The 24,603-nt window shown below is 40.3% G+C and overlaps 2 protein-coding genes and 1 long non-coding RNA gene across 4 annotated transcripts in view; 2 read left to right on the top strand and 1 right to left on the bottom strand.

Moving 5' to 3' along the window:
• Nucleotides 1–6,313, top strand: part of LOC102782036 (GTPase IMAP family member 9-like) — a 61,466-nt gene extending 55,153 nt beyond the window's left edge. The window contains exons 1-2 of the mRNA XM_087838536.1: nucleotides 4,447–4,515; nucleotides 5,287–6,313. Coding sequence (XP_087694662.1) covers nucleotides 4,479–4,515; nucleotides 5,287–6,197 — 948 coding nt within the window. The 5' untranslated portion in view covers nucleotides 4,447–4,478 and the 3' untranslated portion in view covers nucleotides 6,198–6,313. Of the gene's footprint in view, nucleotides 4,516–5,286 lie in introns of the transcript that reaches the window.
• A 1,931-nt stretch (nucleotides 6,314–8,244) lies between these two features.
• LOC148103120 (uncharacterized) lies at nucleotides 8,245–9,462 on the top strand. Its single transcript, XR_015718570.1, has 3 exons — nucleotides 8,245–8,337; nucleotides 8,971–9,179; nucleotides 9,343–9,462. It is a non-coding gene; the product is annotated as an uncharacterized LOC148103120 (long non-coding RNA).
• Nucleotides 9,463–18,550: 9,088 nt separating this feature from the next.
• On the bottom strand, nucleotides 18,551–24,603 carry LOC148103119 (stonustoxin subunit beta-like). 2 transcript variants are annotated; one of them, XM_087838629.1, is made up of 5 exons: nucleotides 24,569–24,603; nucleotides 23,453–23,718; nucleotides 22,768–22,819; nucleotides 19,209–19,255; nucleotides 18,551–19,092 (listed from the first exon to the last, which is right to left on the bottom strand). In XM_087838629.1, the coding sequence occupies exons 2-5, from the start codon at nucleotides 23,685–23,687 to the stop codon at nucleotides 18,551–18,553; spliced, it is 876 nt and encodes a 291-aa protein (XP_087694755.1). In that variant the 5' UTR covers nucleotides 23,688–23,718; nucleotides 24,569–24,603. The 2 variants fall into 2 exon arrangements, 1 of the variants encoding a protein (XP_087694755.1); XR_015718545.1 differs by lacking the exons at nucleotides 18,551–19,092; nucleotides 24,569–24,603 and having other exon boundaries at nucleotides 19,229–19,255; nucleotides 22,768–22,815; nucleotides 23,453–23,478.

Below are 24,603 nucleotides of genomic sequence, written 5' to 3'. Positions count from 1 at the left end.
TGGTAATGTCACAAGAAAAACAATGGTGTGCTTGGTTTCAACGTAACTTTATTCTTTCATGAGTTATTTACAAGTTTCTCTTTGTTCACAACCATTGACATGTCGAAGAGGTTAACACGTGAGGAGCGGATCGAAATTGTGTTAATATCTGGTGAACGCCTTAACCGGGTCATTGCAGCAGATTTCAATGCAAGACACCCTACGAGACCACGCATCTCCCATGCTACAGTCAGCAAACTGCTTGCTAAGTTTCGTAAAACTGGTTCAGTGTTGGATTTGCCAAAATGTGGGCGCAAGAAAACTGTCACTAATGAAGAAACATCAGTGGCTGTCCTAGCTTCATTCAGCAAGAGCCCACAGCGTAGCACTCGCCGCATGTCACTGGAGAGTGGCATTAGTCAAACATCCCTTCGGCGGATATTAGCTACTCACAAATGGCTCCCTTACAAACTCCAGCTACTGCAGCATCTCAATGAGGATGACCCAGATCGACGCACAAAATTTGCAGAATGGGCAAAACAAAAATTGGAACAGGACCCTCAGTTCACGCAGAAGATTTTGTTCAGTGATGAGGCAAACTTTTATGTGAATGGTGAAGTTAACAAACAAAACCACCGCTATTGGTCTGACACTAACCCACATTTGATGGATCCCTCCAAGACTGTTGGAACAACAAAAGTGATGGTTTGGTGTGGTATATGGGGAACAACAATAGTGGGTCCATTCTTCATCAATGGAAACCTCAAGGCCACTGGATATTTGAAATTGCTCCATGATGATGTGTTTCCCTCTTTATGCACTGAAGCTGGCACGTTCCCTGAGTTTCTCCAGCAAGATGGTGCACCACCACATTATGGGTGCCAGGTCCGAGCATTCCTAGATGAACAGTTTCCTTGAAAGTGGATTGGTCATCGAGGGCCAGTTGAATAGCCCCCAAGGTCTCCCGATCTGACCCCCTTAGACTTTTACCTTTGGGGTAATCTGAAGGCAATTGTCTATGGTGTGAAGATACGAGATGTGCAGCACCTGAAACTACGGATACTGGATGCCTGTGCTGGCATTTCTCCTGCTGTGTTGCTATCAGTGTGTGAAGAGTGGGAGAAGAGGGTTGCATTGACAATCCAGCACAATGGGCAGCACATTGAACACATTTTATAAGTGGTCAGAAACTTGTAAATAACTCATGAAAAAATAAAGTTACGTTGAAACCAAGCACACCATTGTTTTTTTGTGACATTACCAATAAGTTTGATGTGTCACATGGCCCTCTTCCTATTGAAAAACAAAAGTTGTATCCAAGATGGCCGACTTCTAAATGGCCACCATGGTCACCACCCATCTTGAGGAGTTTGCCCCCTCACATATACTAATGTGCCACAAACAGGACTTTAATATCACCAACCATTCCCATTTTATTACGGTGTATCCATATAAATGGCCCACGCTGTACATTTTTTCCACAAATACTTCATTGCAAATTAGTCCCCTAAATTTTTTTAATTAGACAATTTATGAAGGGTCTGAAACACACTCTTTGTACTGTGCCATTTGAAAAGCACTATTTAAATTGGAAGTGCACACTCTAACATGATAAGGACTTTACTGGACTTACCTCGATGTTCAAGTAGGGTACAAGCTATCTGCATTTGCTCCAGCACAACTGCTTCTGAGGTGGTTAATCCTTCACTGACTTCTCCAAAAGCAAGGTTTTGTTCTGCAAATTGTGAGATTTCTCATTATTATAAAGTAAAGTCCTAATTGTAGCTAACTGTCACGGTTCTGGGCCAGTTTTGACCCAGTATTTTGAGTTTTCATTTTTAAGTTTGGTTTTGTATTTTTGGTTATTTTCTTGATCTATTTGATGATGATGTTCTATGTTCCAGCTTATTCTGGTTTATGTTTAGTTCTGCCCCTGTTAAGTCTGTGTTTCTTAGACTTTGTCCTTGTGTATTGTTTCCTGTTTTATTTTGAAGGATTTTAACTTATGTCAGTATGTCCAGCTTTGCTCCACCTGTCTTGTTAGCCCCAATTTCTCCCAGCTGTGTCACCTTCCTGTTTCACATTCCCTAATCACCTCAGTATGTATTTAAGCTCTGTGTTTTTCCCTGCCAGTTGTTGCGTCGCCCACGTTTGTTGTGTGTGTATTCTTCGTCGTCTACCTTCAGGTTAGAGTCATTTGCATCTCCAGTCTAGTTAGTTTAAGTTGTTGTTTATGTATCACCAAGTGTGTCTCACAAGCAAATAAAGCTGCCGTTTAAGTTAATGTTTTGTCTCCGAGTCCTGCACTTGGGATCAGCCACACAATTCATTGTGACAGCTAACAATAAATGGAATCATTTGAATAAGGGTTACATTTAACAGCAAAACTCTGCAACTGCTGGAATCCTGTTGCTTGTTGTGTTGCATAGTCTGTAACTGCCACTCCATGGTGTCTTCATGCCCTCTCATCCTCAGAAAATTCCTATACAAAAAATGATAGATTCATAAAAAAATTTTATAGTCACTTTTTCCTCTTGATACACTTACATAGGTGAACACATTATGCTTAAAGGTCTCCTCAACATTTATTACTTTACATAAAGATACAAACATAAAGAAGTAACTAGTCACTTACTTTACCTTCAGCAGGAGTTCAGCAGGAAACACCATTTTAGGAATAGTGTTTCAAATCCACATCATCTCCTTCATCAGTAACAACAGGGTGTCAGAAGGAAACCTGTCAGTTTGAAGGTCAAGAACTGGCTGTAGTCGATACTCCAGGTCTGTTTGACACCGAAAAAAGTAACAATGAGGTGGTGACAGAGATTGCTAGGTGCATCTTATTTGCTGCTCCTGGTCCTCATGCGTTCCTGGTTGTGCTGCAGTCATTCCAATTTACAGAGGAAGAACAAAACACAGTGAAAATGATTCAGAAGATATTTGGCAAGGAAGCACACCATTACACTATGGTGTTGTTCACTTATGGAGACAATCTGGAGGAAGATGAAGTCAACATAGAGGACTTCATTAAAGAAAGTAAAGCTCTCTCTGACTTCATCCATCAGTGTCGTGGAGGATATCACGTTTTTAACAACAGAAACAAGGAACCCACTCAGGTCAGAAAGCTGCTGTAAAATGTAAAATGACAACATTTAACAATTCACTTTAACAGAGACCCCCTTCCTGTTAGAACAATTAGCACATATAGGTGGCTCTTTAGACTGTGAGGTAGCTGACACATCATTACGCCCAATCAAAAGCTTATCTTGTACTAACCGGGACGGGTTAGAGGAGCTAGACAGTTCAAAATCATGAACTTATTATTCACAGATGTACAGAATTCAGTCTAATTCTAAGTTCAACTTACCATGAGCCAATTTCATATCTTCATCTTTAGTCCCCAAAGAGAGTTCATGGGCAGCATTTTCAGTACTTAGTCCATTGTGCATAGGAACCACAGGCATAACATGACCATTGGTCAACTCAAATGTACACTTTAGTCTAAGAATTGCTGCCTCTGCCTCTTACTTGAGAGTGAGTGATCTATTGAGAAGGACGGTTGACAATCTGTTTGGCCTTACTGGGAAGTTGTAGAGCAGATGGCTCGGTTAGTTTCCAGCCATCCGCTCAGCAAGGGACAAGGAGAAGTAATGTCTTTTCTTCCGAGCATTCTTTCAGATCCCTAGTGACATGTCTAGACATGTTCCTCTTTTTCTCTGCCTGCTCCTCTTGACACGCAACCTGGCTTAATGACTCACATTAGTTCTCTTGGTCTGTTTACTCATGGTATTTAGCTAGACAGTATGATTTTTCCGTCGCTTTGCACTGCCTTTCACTCCTTGCACTGTTCAAAAGAGGAATCAGCAGGCAGCAAGAATCAATTGCTTTCTTCCATCAAGACAAGTACTGTTTGCCCATTATTTTAATAATGTGTAAAGTAAAAGAATCATGCAATTAAAAGTTTAAAGTGCACATTTCCTATATAAACTGTGCTCATAGCACAAGATAAGCAGATTATATGACACTTTATTAGCAAGAAAAACCATAGCTGCACTATAAACATGTAGTTTCAGCAACTCATCAAAGTTACGACCAAAACCTCACTGACACTGTGATCTGCATTTCAGGTAGTCAACTATCCAGGCCACTCGGGGGGGGGGGGGGGGGGGGGGGTCTAACTGCATTAGACCCCCCCCACCCCATGCTGGCCATTTGGTGCTCGAGACACTGCAGAAGTCAAAAAACACAATTCTTATAATATCCTTAGAGGAGCTGGTCCAGGATGGGTCTTCGGGATGTGCAATATCAGTGCATGGCTCTGTAGTCATTATAATCTTTGGGATGAGATGTCTTCGGCACAGGCATGAGGCAGCTTCATAAGTGTGTCTGAATGGCATGTTTAAGGGGAGGGGACTAGAAGCAGAATATAAGAAAGCTAAGAAGAAAACGAAACTATTCAGCAGGTCACACTTCACACGACGACGGCCTGAAACAAAACTATGGAAGACGACAAGGACAGACAGGTTGTCCAGATTGGTAAGTGCCTCTCTATATATCACACTCTTTTTCAGGTGTACTTTACACTTTAGATAAAGAGCAACGCAGCTTGGCAGACATGTATTGGGTTAAACTTGTACATGTGTACAATAACTGTCTGAATTGCTCAGTAGAGTATGCAAACAAAGACAACCTCATAAAGTCTGCTTTCTTATGAGTAAATTTGTGCTCTGTCGACAGAGATATAAAAAAATGCATGTTTGTGTTTTCAGATGATTTTGTCTGATCAAAAGTACAATGTAAACCGTGAGTTGCTAGTTCACAGAAATTCTCCTGTTGTTCTCCAGCTTCTCCGTGGAAATTAACATTTTAGATGAAAAAAAAAAAAAGCCAAGGAGGGATTGAGCACTTTCAGGGACAAGGTGTTGTTATGATTTCATAGTTTTACTGGGGTTTTACTTTGTGTATGGGATGAAGCGACATAACTCAAACGAAAAGAAATAAAACAAACCAAAGATTTTATGCTTTCTTGGAGATGGTATGTAAAGCATTTGTTACCAGGCTTGCTCAGACTTGTTTACATCCAGTGACACAGTTTATGATTTGGGTGGAGCAGCTTACAGCAGGTTGGATGCATGAAACTGAACACATTTCATGTTCGCAGTTTTAATAGCTACACAGAATGAGGTCAAGATTTTTCTGATTACACTGACAATTCTTCAGAAGTGTGGAAGAAACAAATTGATGATAAGCAGAGGTACATTTAAAAAGTCACTAAGACCTTTATATTTCAATGAAATTTCCACACAGGTGAACGAGGAGTGGAGGAAGAAGAGGAACCAGTGGAGGAAGGTTTTAGGATTGTGCTAGTTGGGAAAACTGGAGTTGGGAAAAGTTCAGCAGGAAACACCATCTTAGGAACAAAAGCTTTCAAATCTAAATCATCTCCTTCCTCATTAACAACAGGGTGTCAGAAGGAAACCTGTCAGTTTGAAGGTCAAGAACTGGCTGTAGTCGATACTCCAGGTCTGTTTGACACCGAAAAAAGTAACAATGAGGTGGTGACAGAGATTGCTAGGTGCATCTTATTTGCTGCTCCTGGTCCTCATGCGTTCCTGGTTGTGCTGCAGCCATTCCGATTTACAGAGGAAGAACAAAACACAGTGAAAATGATTCAGAAGATATTTGGCAAGGAAGCACACCTTTACACTATGGTGTTGTTCACTTATGGAGACAATCTGGAGGAAGATGAAGTCAACATAGAGGACTTCATTAAAGAAAGTAAAGCTCTCTCTGACTTCATCCGTCAGTGTCGTGGAGGATATCACGTTTTTAACAACAGAAACAAGGAACCCACTCAGGTCAGAGAGCTGCTGGAAAAGATCAATGTGATGGTTAAGCACAACAAAGGAAACTACTATACCAATGAAATATTCAAAGATGCTTATCAAGCTATTGCAGATGAGATAAAACAAATTATGAGAGAAAATGTATCTATAACTCTTGCAGAGGCAAGAAAAGTGGCAGAAGAAGACAGTCGCTTCGTTCAGCGTTTTTTAAGAACTAGTATGTCCATTAGTGGAGTGGGTGTAGCAGCAGTTACAGGAGCAGCTATTGGAACTGCGGTGGGACCAGTGGGTACCGCAGTGGGGGCAGCAGTTGGGGCTTTAGTGGGAAGTGTAGCTGTGGTAGTGAAGATGGGGGCCTGCAAAACACAATGAGGATTGGTGTGAATTGAATTCATCTTCATGTAATTAACTGTACATCAATATGGAGATAAAGGACAATAAACACAGGAACAGAGTGCAATTTGTATCTTAATGTCAGTAAATTGTTTTCTGTTGACTTTGGACATCACAATTACTATAGGTTTACTAATTATTATCCAGTAGAAATAATAAAATAATACACAAGAAATTATCTTGACTTGGTTTTCTTAATAATGTAAACAAGGATTATTTTGAAATACCTATTCTTGTGATATGAGAAGGAAAAAGTAGAAAGCTTTACATTTGTGTTTATGAGAATTTGAAAGAAGAAAATAAAAGCATGTTTGTCCATATATTCCCCAGACTTTGTTATGTTTATCAATAAAAAGGTGTCATGTATACACTCCCTGTGTCTAGAGCATTATTGCTGAGCATGTTTCAAATTGCAATTAACACCCAAAACAATTCCTCTTTAAAGTGTATTTCAATAGAAAATATTTTTGTTTTAACAGCAGCTTTAACTTGTAAAATCTAATTCATTCCCAGAACTTAAATAAATTATGTAAAGTTTTTGTCTCAAAAACATTGACTAAAGCTGACTTAAGATAACTAAGTTTGGGCAAGATATTCATTATAAGTACACAGTACTAAGAATAACCTGATACAATTGCTTGCAAAAGTATTCGGCCCCCTTGAACCTTTCCACATTTTGTCACATTACAGCCACAAACATGAATCAATTTTATTGGAAGTCCACATGAAAGACCAACACAAAGTGGTGCACACGTGAGAAGGGGAACGAAAATCATACATGATTCCAAACATTTTTTACAAATAAATAAATAACTGCAAAGTGGGGTGTGCGTGATTATTCAGCCCCCTGAGTCAATACTTTGTAGAACCACCTTTTGCTGCAATTCCAGCTGCCAGTCTTTTAGGGTCTGTCTCTGACTGAAATCTTTGCCCATTCTTCTTTGCAAAACAGCTCCAGCTCAGTCAGATTAGATGGACAGCGTTTCCGAACAGCAGTTTTCAGATGTTGCCACAGTTTCTCGATTGGATTTAGATCTGGACTTTGACTGGGCCATTCTAACACATGGATATGTTTTGTTTTACACCATTCCATTGTTGCCCTGGCTTTATGTTTAGGGTCGTTGTCCTGCTGGAAGGTGAACCTCCGCCCCAGTCTCACGTCTTTTGCAGACTCCAAGAGGTTTTCTTCCAAGATTGCCCTGTATTTGGCTCCATCCATCTTCCCATCAACTTCCCTGTCCCTGCTGAAGAGAAGCCCCCCAGAGCATGATGCTGCCACCACCATATTTGACAGTGGGGATGGTGTGTTCAGAGTGATGTGCAGTGTTAGTTTTCCGCCACACATAGCGTTTTGCATTTTAGCCAAAAAGTTCCATTTTGGTCTCGTCTGACCAGAGCAGCTTCTTCCACATGTTTGCTGTGTCCCCCACATGGCTTGTGTCAAACTGCAAAGGGACTTCTTATGGTTTTCTGTTAACAATGGCTTTCTTCTTGCCACTCTTCCATAAAGGCCAACTTTGTGCAGTGCACCACTAATAGTTGTCCTATGGACAGATTCCCCCACCTGAGCTGTAGATCTCTGCAGCTCGTCCAGAGTCACCATGGGCCTCTTGGCTGCATTTCTGATCAGCGCTCTCCTTGTTCGGCCTGTGAGCTTAGTTGGACGGCCTTGTCTTGGTAGGTTTACAGTTGTGCCATCCCAGATAGCAAGGAGACAATGAACAGATGTTGATTTTCCATCTGAACCATCAGAATCGCCAGGCTTGAAATGTCAACACAAAACCAATGTTGAAACAACATTGAAATACTGATGAAACCTGACACTGACATTGAAATAACATTGATTCACTGTTGTTCTGTCATCGTTGATTGTTGATCTATTTATAGTTGACAAGGTGACAACAATCACGTTGAAAAACCATTGATTTATGGTTGAGCGGGAAATTAAAGCTGCTACCACTTGGACTATTCCATAGCCCCCCCTCTCACAGTGGTACATCCCTTCAGGTAACCATTGTCTTGTACAGTAGAGCGGGACATTAGATTTACTCTCAGCGGAATTGACCGGAGAAGGCATCAGTTCATGCACTGCACTGGCCTGCACCACGATTAATATAAGGTAAGAATGAATGACTTTTGTTCTATTCGTTATTTCCACGGTTGCATTTGAATAGCAGTAAAAAACAAACAAACTTGTTAATGTAAAGTTTCAGACAAAATGTGGGAGCCTGAAATTGTGTCTACTTTCATCTTACAATCCGGCAACAAATAAATTGCACTGCGAACAAAGTCAACAAAGAAAACATTTTTGTTTCATACTTTTCCGTTATATTCCCTTACAAAGCTAGCTAGCTAGCTTTAACGCTTCGAGGGTTCCTTTGTTCTTGCCGTCGCCTCGGCACTTGACCCAGATTTTCGCTCTGTAGTTGCTTTTTAGCATAGTACTACAAAAAATTGTAAATCTGTGATATATGATTGATAAACGTAAAGGTAACTGTATAAATGTGTTCAATGACTTTGTTACTTTTACTGATTGGAGAGCACCCGCTTCGATTCGCACTCAATTCAAACTTTACGTTGCACGCTCACCTAACTTTACGATGCACGCTCACCTAACTTTACGTTGCACGCTCACCTACCTTGCGTTTGCACCTTTTGTCCACACGTAAACTGCGTTTTATTATTTATTTATTAGTTTTTCGCCTCTCACTGCTTAAGCCATTAATCTTTCTGGAATTGTTTTTTTAAACAGATGCGACCTCACAAAAGATATTAGCTATGCTGTCAGACCTGACGACAGCTGTTAACGAACTCTGTGAGGAGGTCAGAGCCATCCGCCATCCCTGCTGCAATGAATCGGTAGATGCTGGGGTACTGCCTCTGGATTTGCCCTTGCACAACATTGAGGAGCTAAACAATGCAGAGGCAGCTCTTCAATCATAAGAGGCAAATAAGGCAATGGTAAGTATATAAAGGTTATGTACACTTTGTAACTATAAAGTGTAATAGCTGTCAGATGTGATTTAAATACATAACAACGGCCTGTTGATTAAACACACAAGCACTTGCATACACATTTAAGACATGAGACACGCTAATTCCATCTCTTAAAATGTGTCTATAGGTGAGACGCTTTGCCTTGATTGGAGGGACCACACTGGAGGTGCGAGTCCGCCGTGTAATGGCTTATGCCATTACAAACGAGCTGGCCTCGGTACTCAACTGGGCAGGGAAAAAAACCAAGGACCAGACGAAGCAAAAAATGGCATTTAAAGATACAGCGCTCTGCAAATGCATATATGGTGGTAAGTTTTACAGTTTTTTTGCTATATTACTTTGTCTTTCTTAATAACAAGACTTTCATGTCCAGTTAATCTGGAGATGGAGTCTTTGGTCTTTGGCTTGTTTAGTCCTCGGGTTGTAGTTGTACAGCCCGAGGACCCCATGTTTATTTCGTTTTAAAGGATACACGGCACACCATGCTAAGACTTATCACTTTTTCTGCTCATAGCTCTTTGGGAATCAAATGCGGCAGTTTGCAGATTTACGCCTGGTGACTTTCATGTTTATCAGCCTAGGAGTTTACATACTTTCTCCCCGCTGAAGACAGTTAACAAGAGCTTAGTCATGTGCTCTAATTCACTTTTTTTGTTTGTGTGTGTGTATTTTTTTCCTAGATGGCCTGACGCAGCAGTTAGGGGCAAACTCTATGTCCAAGTTTGTCTTTGCACAAGCAGTGCAGAAATGGCTCAGATACGCCCCAGATCGTTTGGGTGGTGCAGGACGCACATCATGCATCCCCATCCCAGAGTAAAAAATTACAAACTTCTGTGAAACATATAAATGTAAATAGGAAACTGTCTTTTAATAAAGTATTTAGCAAACGAAACATGCCTATTGACCTTTTTTTGTTTATTTTTTTTCTCTGTTACATCACATGCAATGCTTTCTTATTTTAGGATATTAATATTGACATGATACATTGTGAGACATTTGTTGTTGTTTTTTTTTATAAAGGGTGTCCAATTTGAGGAATAAGTACAATTATGTGTTTAGGTGGTTTAAGTATTGATGGAAACATGCAGTAGTTTAGTATTGGTTAAAATACCTATAAAGAAAGGTAGATTTCCAATCATGATTTAACTGTTTTTTTAATAAAAAGCAACTGTGCGAAAGAGGAGGAAAATCAACACCATAGCTCAACAGTGTTTCAATATCAGAATATGACATTGTTTCAATGTCAGATTCAATGTCAGGTTTCAACATTGATTCAACATCAAAACCTGACGTTGTTTCAACATTAAAAAAGGGTGCAAGAGTGACGTTAGGTCAACGTCACACTTCAACGTTGATTCAATGACGTTGCCTGATATTGACTCAACGTTGTTTCAATGTTTCCTTGCTATCTGGGATATTCCTTCCATTTCTGAATGAATGCTTGAACAGTGCTCCGTGGGATGTTCAAGGCTTGGGAAATCTTTTTGTAGCCTAAGACTGCTTTAAATTAATCAATAACTTTATCCCTGACCTGTCTGGCGTGTTCTTTGTAGTGATGGATCCAGCAACACTCACGCAGGTTGTTTCTTTTCACGTCAATACAAAATGCGCAATATTTTCTCTGAATACGAGACGATTCAACATCAGTAACATCGACCTAATAATAATAATAGCACCGACCTAGCTGTATAGAAACTCTGTCACGCTAGCTAGTACGTGGTACGAGTTATTGTAACTGACTGTAAAAATTCAGTATAAGGAAAATAAACTACATCTAAACTTGGTTTATATCTGACCCAGATAGACTGCAGGTCATAACTTCTTACCAGAAGTTCAGCTCTAGCAAAACAACTGTTTTAGAGAGCATTGCCATATTGGAGTCCCGACTTCTCTGATGAGGCTAACCAGAATGCCGTTTACTCGAGTGTGACATTATTCCCAGGTCCGCCTTCCTATTTCCAAGGTAAGTCGGATGCAACACACAAAGTAACTAATAACGACCCTATCTTAATCCCAGTAACGATTAACGCATTCCTGATTTTGGCATAATAACGCATTACCGTGCGTGTTACCACAACAATAACGTAGTTATTGTAACGCGTTACTTAACCCTTTAAAGCCGGTCGGAGCGGGCACGCTCCGTTTTGAGTAACTATTTTTAAATCGCGTAAGGTAGCACAATATTTTTTTTTTGCATATGAAACCGGAGGAGTTGTACTTACATCTTATGCCATCAGCGCTCCCTAGGTCACGATTTCCTTCCACATATAGCTTTGCAAAAACGTTCAATATTTTTGTAGTTTATTGCACTTCTTTGCAATTTATGTAATTACTATGCAGGTAATGCATACACATTATTAAAATTTGGGCTATATTGTTTGTAATGATGTATAGCAACTTGAAATGCTCCCAAAAATGGCTCCACAGCATGTAAAAATATAATATAAGCTCTGGCGGACTTGGTTCTATGGTAGGTCTTAAAGGGTTAATAATGCGTTAGTCCCTACACTGCTAATAACACACATTCCAACACACTGAGTAAAGGTTTGTGGAATTATACAGGTTCCATGGCCATTAAGTACACTCAGGGGACACTTCATTAGGAAAACCTGTAAGCTGCTCATTGATCTAAATATCTAATCAGCCAATCACATGACACCAACTTTCTGCACTTAAAACAACCTGCAGAAGTACAGATTAACCAACATAATGGAGAAAAAACAATGATTTCAGTGACTTTAAATGTGGGGACTTTGAATCATAGTTGTCTCTTTCCTCTGCAGGAAAACATGGTGCAAGCTTTACAGAGCTGTTTCAAGGTTTCCGAAAGAAGAGAAAATCCATAATTGATGGACCTTCTTCCTCTGTGTAAAATTATCTTCCTCCCTCTTTCTCTTTGTCATGTGTTGCAAAGTTGGCGTGAAATGTAAAGACTAGAGCTGGATCATTTAAAATGAATTCTTAACGCATCAGCGCACATCCTGCAGGTTTAAATCCAATATTTGGTAAAGCCTCGACTTACATCAGAACCTCAACACTGAAAGCATTGCTCATCTATCTTTCAATCCCCTTTTATTGATCAAGTTTGTCTTATTTCTATTATATATCAAAAGTGAATCAAGAGAACCATTATTTGATTGTCATGTTAAACTGGAATAACAGCAATGTTACAGATGTCGATCATTTGGTTGCCCTGACTATCTGTATTGTCTTCCCTGGACCAGGATTTATGAATCTATTCCTCTCACGGCTAATGAAACAACTTGATGTTAATGTGGCAGCACGAGGTGAGAATAAAGTAAATACTCTTCACAGTTTGAAAGACAGCGCCACACTGGGAATTTCACCCAGAGAATACTGGAAGTAACACTAATCACCAAGAAGGCAGTAAGGTTTGTTATACTCGGTACAGAGACGAGGTTCAATGTTAAAACAAGTTGACAATTTATTAATAATTATTTAAAACACCGTATAAAAGCACAATCATAAATATCCATGTACACATATGCTTAAAAAGGTATTCAGAGCTGAGGCTTACCAGTGGAGGGGCAGGGATGCCACGCACAAACTCAAAAAAAAGAAAACACACCAAGACACAAGTGTAACACAAAATCACACACTCACACTAATAAGCAAAACAAGGCAGGTGTGTACACTCAAAGGATCCTACCACCAAGGCACCCTAGTCTCCTCCACGTCGGCACTCCGCATCTGAATAAAAGAAACAAAGAAAATTTTAATATATTACAACAAAACTAATATGTAGCGCTGGGGGATAACACAACTGCAGGACCACACCGGTGATCTGCAGCTAGAAAAAGGGCCTCCCACCAGTGGCATAACAAAAATCCAAAATACAAATCAAAACAACAGAAAAACAACATACAATCTGGATAAAACTTTAAAATCTGGAGCAAACGGAATCGCCGTATTGCTCCAACTTGCCATCTGCCCGACTATAAGTTAATCATCCAGTCAATCAATATGTACGCCAGCTGACTCCCATAACCGGCGTGCATATGGCCACTGTCCACACAGACGTCCACTTTAAAAAGCTGGCAGCAGCAGGAAAAGAAACCTCGCAACGGGAACAGACGGTAAAAGCAAAGCAAAGCAGCAGCACTTCAGTTAGCGTAGCGTTGCGTAAAACTAAGGCCCACACTTCCTGCAAAGCATAATAAGTAATTACTATAAAAGAACAATAAAAGGCAGAGATCGTAACAAAATTGAATTACGTACCGAGTAAACCGCGTCATGAAACATGAGCAGGGGCTCATAGGAGGCTTCTACAGCTATGACCTAAAAACAATATCTGTTTACCACCAAGTAAGGCAATGTACACACTACAATGAGAAAACACCAGCCGCGATGGAGGCTTCAGAAGGGTAACCCGCAAATGATCTCTGCAACACCAAAGGGAAGTCAGGTGACCAAAAAGGAGATCACAGGTAAGCGATCCAGGAATGCTCAAATGGCCACTATTTATACTAGCGCCCCCTAACGCTCAAGGCTGAAAGTGGGTGGAACCGAGGAATAACATTCAACCTGCCACAATCAATTCAGGAGAGCTGGCAGGTACGTCATCGTACACAGCCGTTCCCCTGAGAAATGTTTGATTCAAATTTCATGCAGATCTGGGTTTGGTTTGTTGTGTATGTCAGACTGACTGTTCTCTCTCACATTTGGAACAAGGTGATCCTCATCTGATCATCTCATCTGTTCATCTTCTGTCTTCCGGAGTACCACAAGATCTACATTAGAGCAACATAGTTTTCCCTGAATATACTTCTTTGGTTCCACTTTTAGAAAACATAATTTCCTCCTGCGACATCATGGATATTGTTATTGTCTCAAGCGGTTCCAATGACCCACTTGGGACCACTTGAGGTACCCTTCATGTCCCTTTGGAGCTAAATAGAGGTAAGGCTAGTTTTCCAGCATGTAAAAACAAATGAACATGTGTCGACTGTCAGTGTGTTGCTCACAGACTGCAACATGTTCCAGTGTAAGGGGAGTTCATTTATGAAGTCTACACCTGGAGGAAAGGTGTCTCCTGTTTCTTTACACTATGACATGAAAGAGCCATATTTTTACATTGTTATATATGTGGTACTGTGTGTGATTGTAATCATACAAACCGGTTTGTGAAGCACTTTAGAGTAAAGCTGTGTAAGCTTGACTTTGTTGTATATATCAGAGGAGCTCTGTCAGTAGGGATGGGTACTGGTATCCGGTGCCATGATGGCACCAGTTCTGACATAAACGGTAGTAACCAGACCGAAAACCAGCGCACATTTCGGTGCTTTATTTCAGTGCTTTTTTTCCTGAGCTGTGATACACTTTAGATTCTAGCCGATCATTTTACGTTTCCGAGGATAGTAGGCGGGTCCAGGTACGTACGATCTTTTAGAGCAGAGCTACAGATTAAAAATGCCCAAGGCGAAGCGGTCAAAAGTCTGGCTGTACTTCACAGCAAAAGATGTAAAATCAGCAGCTGCAACAAGTGCTTTAAGGTGATACTGTGCAAAGGAGGTTACACCTCAAATCCGATGAAACACCTGGTGACGCATAGCTTCTTTTTTTTTTTAAAGTCAAGAAATGCGCTGTATTTGATAGCTTGCTGCGAGACCTCACACCGAGCACATCTACTGCGGGTGTGGTGCCTGTTATCGGACCCGGAGTTAGCAACATCCCCCAAAAACCCGAAGAGGAGAGTCCTGGCCCCTAGCCCTGCCAGTGTAGCAGAAATGATGAGGATGATGATGCAGCAGCAGCCGTTCTTCTCTGCGTGAGTAGCTTAATGTTGTTCATGTGTAATTTACGTTGAGTAGGCTAACCACGTTATTACATTAATGCATGTAAGGTGAACTAGCAAACACCATCATAGCTACATGCGTCTGTCTTCTTGTTTGATGGCAGATACTCCCTTCACCCTGGCCTAAAAGGCTAAAATGACCAAAGAAAAAGTGGAAAACAGTTAAACATGAGAGGTTTTTGGACAAAGTTTGTGTTTTTTCCATTGTTTAAGCACTGCTTCCAGTCGAGAGTGATACCATATATGCCCTATAGCTGCAGAAAAGGCTAACATTGTTATCTTTTTACAAAAAAACAGCTGAACATGAGAGGTTTTTGGACAAAGTTTGTGTTTTTTCCATTGTTTAAGCTGCTTCCAGCCAAGAGTGATACCATATATGCCCCATAGCTGCAGAAAAGGCTAACATTGTTATCTTTTTACAAAAAAACAGCTGAACATGAGAGGTTTTTGGACAAAGTTTGTGTTTTTTCCATTGTTTAAGCTGCTTCCAGCCAAGAGTGATACCATATATGCCCCATAGCTGCAGAAAAGGCTAACATTGTTATCTTTTTACAAAAAACAGCTGAACATGAGAGTTTTTTGGGCAAATTGTGTGTTCTCCATTCTATAAGCACCGGTTGGAGCACCGGTTGGAGCACCGGCACCGTTTCAAAAGTACCGGTTTGGTACTGGTATCGGATAAAACCTAAACCAGTAAACCAGTACAGACGCTCATTAGACTGCTGCACATTAGAGATGGTGTGCTCTTTATATCCAGATCCAAGAAGACGTCCACTGAAGAAGAAGTAAGCTGCCACCGTGTCACCATTGCTATGTCTGCAACGCAGTGTGACATCACTTCCTGTTATCACAGGAAGTGCAGGGGTCTCCAAGATCACTCCTTTTTCTGTATAAGAGACAAAACGATTCATAAAGAGAGACAGATTTACACCAACAGAGCAGTCAGAAGCTAACGCTTAAGCAGGGGTCATGAGTCACCTGTGAATTTGGGGTTAGTCAGACAGTACAGCCATTTTGGTATGGCGTTATTTTTGTGCCACAATTCTGAGCGCATATAAAAAAATTGCAGGTGCAAATGTTGCATTTTGAGGAGAAATGTATTTTGAGCGAAGAAAAGCTAAATTTGAGTGAACAAAATTAATTGTTGTGTGCAAAAACTGTATTTCAGTGTTTGCTGTTATCCACACACAGCACACACAATAGCAGCCCCTCTCACTCAGTTTTTGCATTTGCTCTTGCTCACATTGTGTTGCTCGCGCTCTCAACATTTCTGCCCGTGCTTGCTCAACTCTTTCTGTACACTGTTGTATTTGTGCTAAAAATACCAGCCAATCAGAGACTTGGATGCAAAAAAATCTGATTGGCTATTTTGGTCTCCAATCAGCTCAAAATGACAAAATTCAATATTCCAGAATCCATTTTGTCCAAATCTCAAACAAGGCAGTGGCGGAGGAACACAGAGTGGTTGAGTTTGAAATATTTCAAAATCTATTTAGTTTTGGACACTGAGTCTCTTTAGTAAATCCAGCTATCCAATCCAGTAAATCAATTGTTAAATGTCAAATAGAGGTTTTGTGCCACTACGGTGAATATGGACCTCTTTGTTCCTTCTTTAATATTCCAACATTTGTAACAATGGGATAGATTTCACTGGCTCTTCTAGTTTATGTGACTTGAATACATTAACAGGGGAAGAATATGTATCGTTAAAGTAAGATATAAACTACAACCTTTCATTGATCTCTATGACATTTCTATTATACTCAAGGAAAAGAGGTTGAATAAGAAAAAAGATCACTTCCTTCGGAATCAGATCCAATTTTATTATCATCTTTATAGAAATAAGAGTTACCTGAGAACCAGCTGAACAACAGAGACACAAACGGAGTGAAACAGAGACAAACCTCCACCAACACACAGATCCATACAGATACAGCTGGAACATCTGTACTAGTGATGTGTTGGTCTCGAACAAAATGGCTCTTAGAGCCGGGTCTTTGACGTGAACGACGCGAGCCGGCTCCTTTATCGCGAGCCGTGGGTTTTTTTTCTTTCTCTCACCCTCTCTCTCGCATGTTTTTTCCGCTTCACTCCGCATGCGAGCCTTGTGCTTTTCGCTGAGCAGAGGGGGGAGGGGCGTTAAGTTACACTCGCAGTAGCACAGGAACAGAGCCAGAGAGAAAGAGAGCGAGGGACAACAACGTCACATTAGAAAGGTATAGTAATCATCCACTATTTTCAGTTGCAGATGATAAAGGATTCAGAAAGTTTATTCATGCAGGTCCATATGACAGAGAATGTGCATCTTCTTTTTGTTTTAATATTTTAATTTATATTTAATTGTGTTGTGGTTTGCAGTGTTTTGTGTTGTTTCATTTTAAATTTGTTTAAAATGAAAAAGCTGAAAATTTAAATAGTTAAAAGTTGAACTGTGACTAGTTGGTTTTTGTATCATATGATTTATTTATTACATTTTATGTGGAGTGAATAAATGAAAGTATATTTATGGTGGCCCCTACAGACAAAACACGTACAAACTCCAAAACACGTAAAAACTCCATAGTACGTTGTTAGGTCTGTGTTTCCACAAGCCCCGCTGGTTTTTTTGTCAAAAGACATTGACAAAGAAGACAAGGCTAATTTCAATTGGTAAATTCAGTCTTTCTTATTTATTAGATGATGATGATACTCCCAGAAAATCATTTTATCGTTATAACTGCATTAACATCAATTGAGACAATATTTGCAGCTTCTATGGCAAAAGTGTTTATAAATGATGAGCTTCCAACAATGAGTTAAACAGTGAGATCGCATGGGGAGTTTGGAAAAATCCCATTAAGAAAGAGAAATCAACCATTTTGATTCATTTTATATAGCCCAGACTTGTTGAAAATGCAGAGGAGCTAGAACTGTGTGAACTGAGCTTCAGAGAAACACAACATACTGATATTCACTGTGAAGCTTTGAGTGCAAAATACAGAAAAACAACATGTGGACCTGGAACAATAGTAGCTTGCAAGGGCGACCGTGGCTCAGGAGGTTGGGAAGCGCATCTGTAACCAGAAGGTCGCCGGTTCGATCCCCGGGGTCTCTGTCCTGGTCGTTGTGTCCTTGGGCAAGACACTTCACCTACCGCCTACTGGTGTTGGCCAGAGGGGCCGATGGCGTGATATGGCAGCCTCGCTTCTGTCAGTCTTCCCCAGGGCAGCTGTGGCTACAACCGTAGCTGCCTCCACCAGTGTGAGAATGTGAGAGTGAATGAATAGTGGTATTGTAAAGCGCTTTGGGTGCCTTGAAAAGCGCTGTATAAATCCAATCCATTATTATTATCATTATTGCATCTTTAAAAGACTGAAGAGGAAGAAGTTTACAAGGAATCATTTAGAATAGTTTAAAACATCAACTGATTGAACCCATGAGTCTGAAAACGTGTTTCTGAGTGAAAGAGACAGACATTTACAGACTGAACTATCTGTTCAACAACTGTTAGTGTTTCTCTAACAGGAGACACTCTTTACACTCAACTCAACAGAAGCAATGATGAACCATATTCAACTGCAAACCCAGGATAAAGAGTTTCAGTGAATGTGGTGTTGAAGGTGTACACATGGATCAGAGTGTCAGAGAAGACTCTGTAGAAGGACAGAGTGCCAGCAGGACAGTCCACATACACTGCTACTCTGTTAGAGAAAGAGGAAGAGGAAGAGGAGGAGGAAACAGAGGTTAATCTGTTATTGTAAACTACACCTTGAGTGTCATCATTAGAGCAGATCAGACACCAGGAAAGATCATTCCCTCCAAACGTAGAGTCCTTACTAATTCCTTTCCTTTTGATTCTTCCATAACTAACTGATACATGCACCTCTCCTTTCCATTCAACCTCCCAGTAACAGCGACCAGTCAGACCATTTCTACACAGCAGTTGAGGATCACCATCAAATCTGTCTGGATGATCAGGATATGACTGAACCTCATCAAATGTACATGTCACCCTTCTGTTGTTGTCAGACAGTTTGAGGTATTTTTGTGCTGTGTTTGTGTCGATTGTGAGTGGACAGGAATCTGATGGAGAGAACAAACACAATCCAGCTGCAGTTATTGATCCATCATCTGTTCATTGATTGACACTTGAATGTGTGCTGCTTTGTTTTCATGAATCACATTAAAAACACACTTACACTTCCTTAGAACTTGTCTGAGCGATAGGACTCCAGCAGGCTCCACCCTGAAAGTAGGAGGGGGGTCAGACAAGCACAGTCTCTTTCAGCATGCACACATGGACATTACATGGCTCTCATACACATACTGTTAGTCCCTGATAAAGGAACAGTCCAACATTTTCACAAATACACTTCAATCCATATGTGACTCAAACTGCTAATGATCTGGACTCAGTACACCACTGTATTGAATGAAATATAACTGATTCAAACTGTGACCTTCATTATTTTTATATTACTCTTCTGTTTTGCTGGAAAGGACACCTCCCTGCCTTTGCTCTTATTAATGACTTTTCATAGTTTCCTGTAGCATCCAGAGATCTGAAATGTTTTTCATACTTTCTAACATACACTATAAACTCAAAACATAAACTCAAAAATTGTAGAACACCTTTTAATACATATTTATTGCAGTTTAAGTCCTGTTAAGCACCCACACCCCAAAAAAATTACGGAAAAAGGGAGGAGATCGCATTTAATCCATCATAACACGGGTTTAGAAGTATAAGTCCAAACATGTGTGGTATCCACAGAAACAACGAAAACAAGTGATGATTAAATGAGCAGTTATGTAAAAGTCCACTAAACAAACAACTGAACCAGAAATTATCATGTAACCAGCTAAAGAATTGCTAGCTAGCCTTCAGAGCTAACACAGATTCCAAATACTCATCATGCTCAGACAATAATTCACTGAAAGAGCTGAAAAGTTTTAAGGGCCAGACGCCATTTAACCTCATGCGTACTACATGTGCTGGGCAGAAAGGGCCAGTAGCCTGTGAATATATGGTTAATTCTTCAGAAATATTCAGAAAGAAGCATTTTTAGGCGTCTGAATGAAATTAAATAATTTCTGCTCTTTAATACCTAAAAATGGAATAGAGGCTGATCATGCCTGGAAAGCTGGTAATACTAATTCCTACAGGTGTTCCAGGTTTTCTAGATTACTTACAACCCTATCAGTATAAAAGCTGTTCTGGAACACACTGTGGTACGATACACTTGTATATGTATGTACTGTTCTTTCATTGAGAGAGCTTCTTCTTTGGCTCTTGGCGAAGGCGGTCGCACTTTTCTCCTCTCCCCTTCCCTTATCTTATCTTCCCTGCTTAGCTTCTTCAAGATTGATGCCATCTTGGGGATATCTCCTTTTCCTTCCTGATGTTGTGCCTTTTTCCATTGTTTGGTTCTGGGTCACTGCTCGTTCGGCTGACCGGCCAGCCACCTAGCCTGAACTGTCTCCCCTAAAACATACCCTAAAAGACTGACAGCTGTAATTGCAGCAAAAGGTGGTTCTACAATGTATTGACACAGGGGGCTAATAATAATTACGCACACCCCACTTTGCAGTTATTTATTTGTAAAAAATGTTTGGAATCAATGTTTGGAATAATGTGACAAAATGTTGGAAAGTTAAAGGGGGGCAAATACTTTTGCAAGCCACTGTAAGACTGCAAAAGAGGCAGCCTTAGGGGTACATGGTGTTCACACTTTAGTGATGCAACAACAGCACCTATGCCTATGCCACCTCAGGTAGAGGAGTTTAAGTATTTCGGGGTCTTGTTCATAAGTGATGGGAGTAGGGAGCGGGACATCCACAGACGGATTGGTGCAGCAGCTGCAGTGATGCGGACGCTGTACTGCTCTGTTGTGGTGAAGAGAGAGGTGAATGTAAAAGCGAAGCTCTCAATTTACCAGCCGATCTACGCCCCTACCCTCACCTTTGGTCACGAGCTGTGGGTAGTGACCAAAAGAACAAGATCGCGGATACAAGCGGCGGAAATGGGCTTCCTCCAAAGGGTGGCTGGCCTCTTCCTTAGAGATAGGGTGAGAAGTTTGGCCATTTGAGAGGGGCTCTTAGTAGAGCCTCTGCTCCTCCACATCGAAAGGAGCCAGTTGAGGTAGTTCGTGCATCTGACAACGATGCGTCCTGGGCGCCTCCTGGATTAGGTTTCCAGGGCATCCCAACTCTACTTCAACTGAATTTTAAAAAAATAAATGCATGAAACAGGCCTGGACAAAAATGATGGTACCTCTAGAAAAGAATACAAATAATGTGACAAAAGGATGATGTTAATCCAAGGTGTGTCCACCAATCAGCATCACAGGTGTCTACACTCTTGTAATCAGTCAGTGGGCCAACATATGGGCCAATATATATGACTCCAGGTAGTCACTGTGCTGTTTGGCGACATAGTGTGTACCACACTCAACATGGACCAGAGAAAGCAAAGGAAAGAGTTCTCTCAGGAGATGAGAAAGAAAATCATAGACAAGCATGTTAAAGGTAAAGGCTATAAGACCATCTCCAAGCACCTAGATGTTCCTGTGACTACAGCTGCACATGTCATTCAGAAATTTAAGATCCATGGGACTGTAGCCAACGTCCCTGGACGTGGCCGCAGGAGGAAAATTGATGACAGATCAACGAGACGGATAATCCAAATGGTAACAAAAGAGCCCAGAAACACTTCTAAAGAGATCCAAGCTGAACTTCATGCTCAAGGAACACCAGTGTCAGATCACACCATCCGTCGTAGTTTGAGCTAAAGTGGGCTACATGGGAGATGACCAAGGAGGACACCATTGTTGAAAACAAATCATACAAAGCCAGACTGGAATATGCCAAACTACATGTTGACAAGCCGCAAAGCTTCTGGGAGAATGTCCTGTGGACAGATGAGACAAAAATTGAACTTTTTGTCAAGGTACATCAGCTCTATGTTCACAGACAGAAAAATGAAGCATATCAAGATAGGACGCTGTCCCAACTGTGAAACATGGGGGAGGCTTGGTTATGTTCTGGGGCTGCTTTCCCTCATCTGGTACGGGTTGGCTTGAATCTGTGCGGGGTACAAAGAAATCTCAAGATTATCAAGGGATTCTAGAGAGAAATGTGCTGGCCAGTGTTAGAAAGCTTGGTCTCAGTCGCAGGTCATGGGTCTTACAACAGGACAATTACCCAAAACACAGCTAAAACACTCAAAAATGGCTAAGAGGAAAACATTGGACTATTTTAAAGTGGCCTTCTATGAGCCCTGACCTCAATCCTATTGAGCATCTTTGGAAAGAGCTGAAACATGCAGTCTGGAAAAGGCATCCTTTTAACCGGAAACAACCGGATAAGTTTGCTCATGAGGAGTGGCCAAAATACCTCCTGAGAGGTGCAGAAGTCTCATTGACAGTTACATGAATCGTTTGAATGCAGTGATTGCCTCAAAAGGTTGTATAACAAAATATTAAGTTATAGGTACCATCATTTTTGGCCAGGTCTGTTTCATGCATTTATCTTTTTTAAATAATTCAGTTGAAGCATGGTTGAAAAGCAATGTCTGACTTTCACTGGCTAACATTCATATAATTTTTATTTATTATTACTTTTGTCAGATTAAAGTTATTTCTGTGACCATTGTGAGTTTTTCTTTCATTGACTGAAGGGTACCAACAATGTTGTCAATGTCTGTATCTGAAAGGTTTATTGAGTGACAGAGAAAATGGATTTTTGAACTTTACTTACAGTTTCTGGGTTACTTCACTGCTCTGAGCGAGACCACTATTCAGCACTCTTTCTTAATTTTTAAATTTAAAAAGAAAATAGAAAGGAAAACATTGAGTCAGTGGGCAACAACTACAAAATGTACTTCAATTGCTATCTATATACAGCACAGAGAACTGCAGTAGTAACTAACTGTTTTATAACTTTATTTAAGCTCAATAATAAAAGTAGACAAAGTAAAAACATAACATTGGGTGTAGCGTGTTTTCTATGAAAGTCAGTTTATGAAAATGAAATTAAAAGATGACAGCAAGATGCATTGCTTAAATATCAATAAATCAAAAGTGTTCATGTTTCCATGCAATTTTTGGAGAGGTAAAGGTAAAACAGGCATAACAGGATAATCTTTTTAGAAATGTTATTATTTAATGTATTAAAAGTTTGGCTGGACAATTAACAAATTAATGGCATGCTATTTATTAAGGGAGTAACTGGGGAGAAAAATAAATAAATAAATTATAAATAACTTGAATGGCTTAAACAAAAAACAAACAAAAAAATACCTTTAGGATATTTCCTCTAAGTAATTTGAGGAGAAACGTGAGAAATTTAAAAACATAAACTGACACAACTTGACTCTCAACATGCTTAATAAAATAAACCTTTGTATTTATTTTTGTTGTTTTCATGTCTTTTTTTCACTTACCATTATTCATCATCATAATAATCAACGTTGCCACCTCCATTGCATGATCAGAATAGCTCTGTATCATCACATCTACTGTTTTCAGCCTGTCTGCATTCTCCAGACGACTCTTTTGGATAGTCTGGAAATCACCTACAGGTTCATTCTGCAGGTAAAAGTGGAAACGTTTCAGCTGTTCCTCTCCCAGATGATCCAGCATTTCCAGGAGTTGCAATGGAACAGACTTCGCCATCATTGATCTGTAAAATACGAGAGGGAATTTTCATCTGAAAGAACAAGAGAGTATCAGTTAACTGTGGATACAGGAGGAAAGACTGAGTTTTTGTCCCAGTCACTGGACCAGCTCTTTATTCTCTCAAGGATAATTGGGTGCATGTCAGTTTCACCAACCATGAGGTCATGTGTTTTGTTGCCTTTTTGCCGCATTGCTGGCAAAAAGTCAGACTATTTCCCAGTGGGTGATGAGGATTTTTCTGCTCCGTGTTGGTATTCTCAAAAAGCCTGAGAATCCTCTCAGAGAGCTCTGAGCTTAGCCTCCAAATAGCAGGAAGGAGTCCAGCTTAGGAGGTTCAGGAACATGATAAGAGTTGAGTTTTTTCGACACATTTTTAACTGTCTGATTGTCTGACTCACACCTGAAAAATGAGCCTGTGCCTCATCTGGGCCTATCAGAGTGGAGCAACTGTTTTAGTTTTCAGATTTTCAGAGGCTGTTACTGAGGTTTGTTGTCTGATTCTTTGATGCGAATTAAACAGGAACACAAATGGATTCTATGATCAATCAAGGAAATATGAAGTTTACAACCCGACTGCAATCAAACACATTACAACTAACATTAATGTCATTTTAATTTTAAAGGACAGACAGGAAACAGTTGGACACTGATGTATGTGATTTAATGGTGAGACAATGTTTTCGTTCCAAAAAAAAAAGGCACAGGTTGTTTATGAAGTAATCAATCAAACATGAACTGTTTATAAAACTGTTTGTTTCAAGCCAATCAATAATTTAGAATCATGTGGATTTGTCTTCAAACACAACAGTGATCAAAGTTGATCCTGAAACGTCGCAGAAAGAAAGAGTCAAACTGTTAAAGGAGGCAAAAAGCAAACTTACAGTTTCTTCACACACACACCACCAACAAGCTCCAC

Source organism: Neolamprologus brichardi, chromosome 3 (assembly GCF_056152115.1).
Source record: "Neolamprologus brichardi isolate AB-2024 chromosome 3, ASM5615211v1, whole genome shotgun sequence".
Classification (NCBI taxonomy): Eukaryota; Metazoa; Chordata; class Actinopteri; order Cichliformes; family Cichlidae; genus Neolamprologus; species Neolamprologus brichardi.
This window is presented reverse-complemented; position numbering and strand designations above follow the sequence as displayed.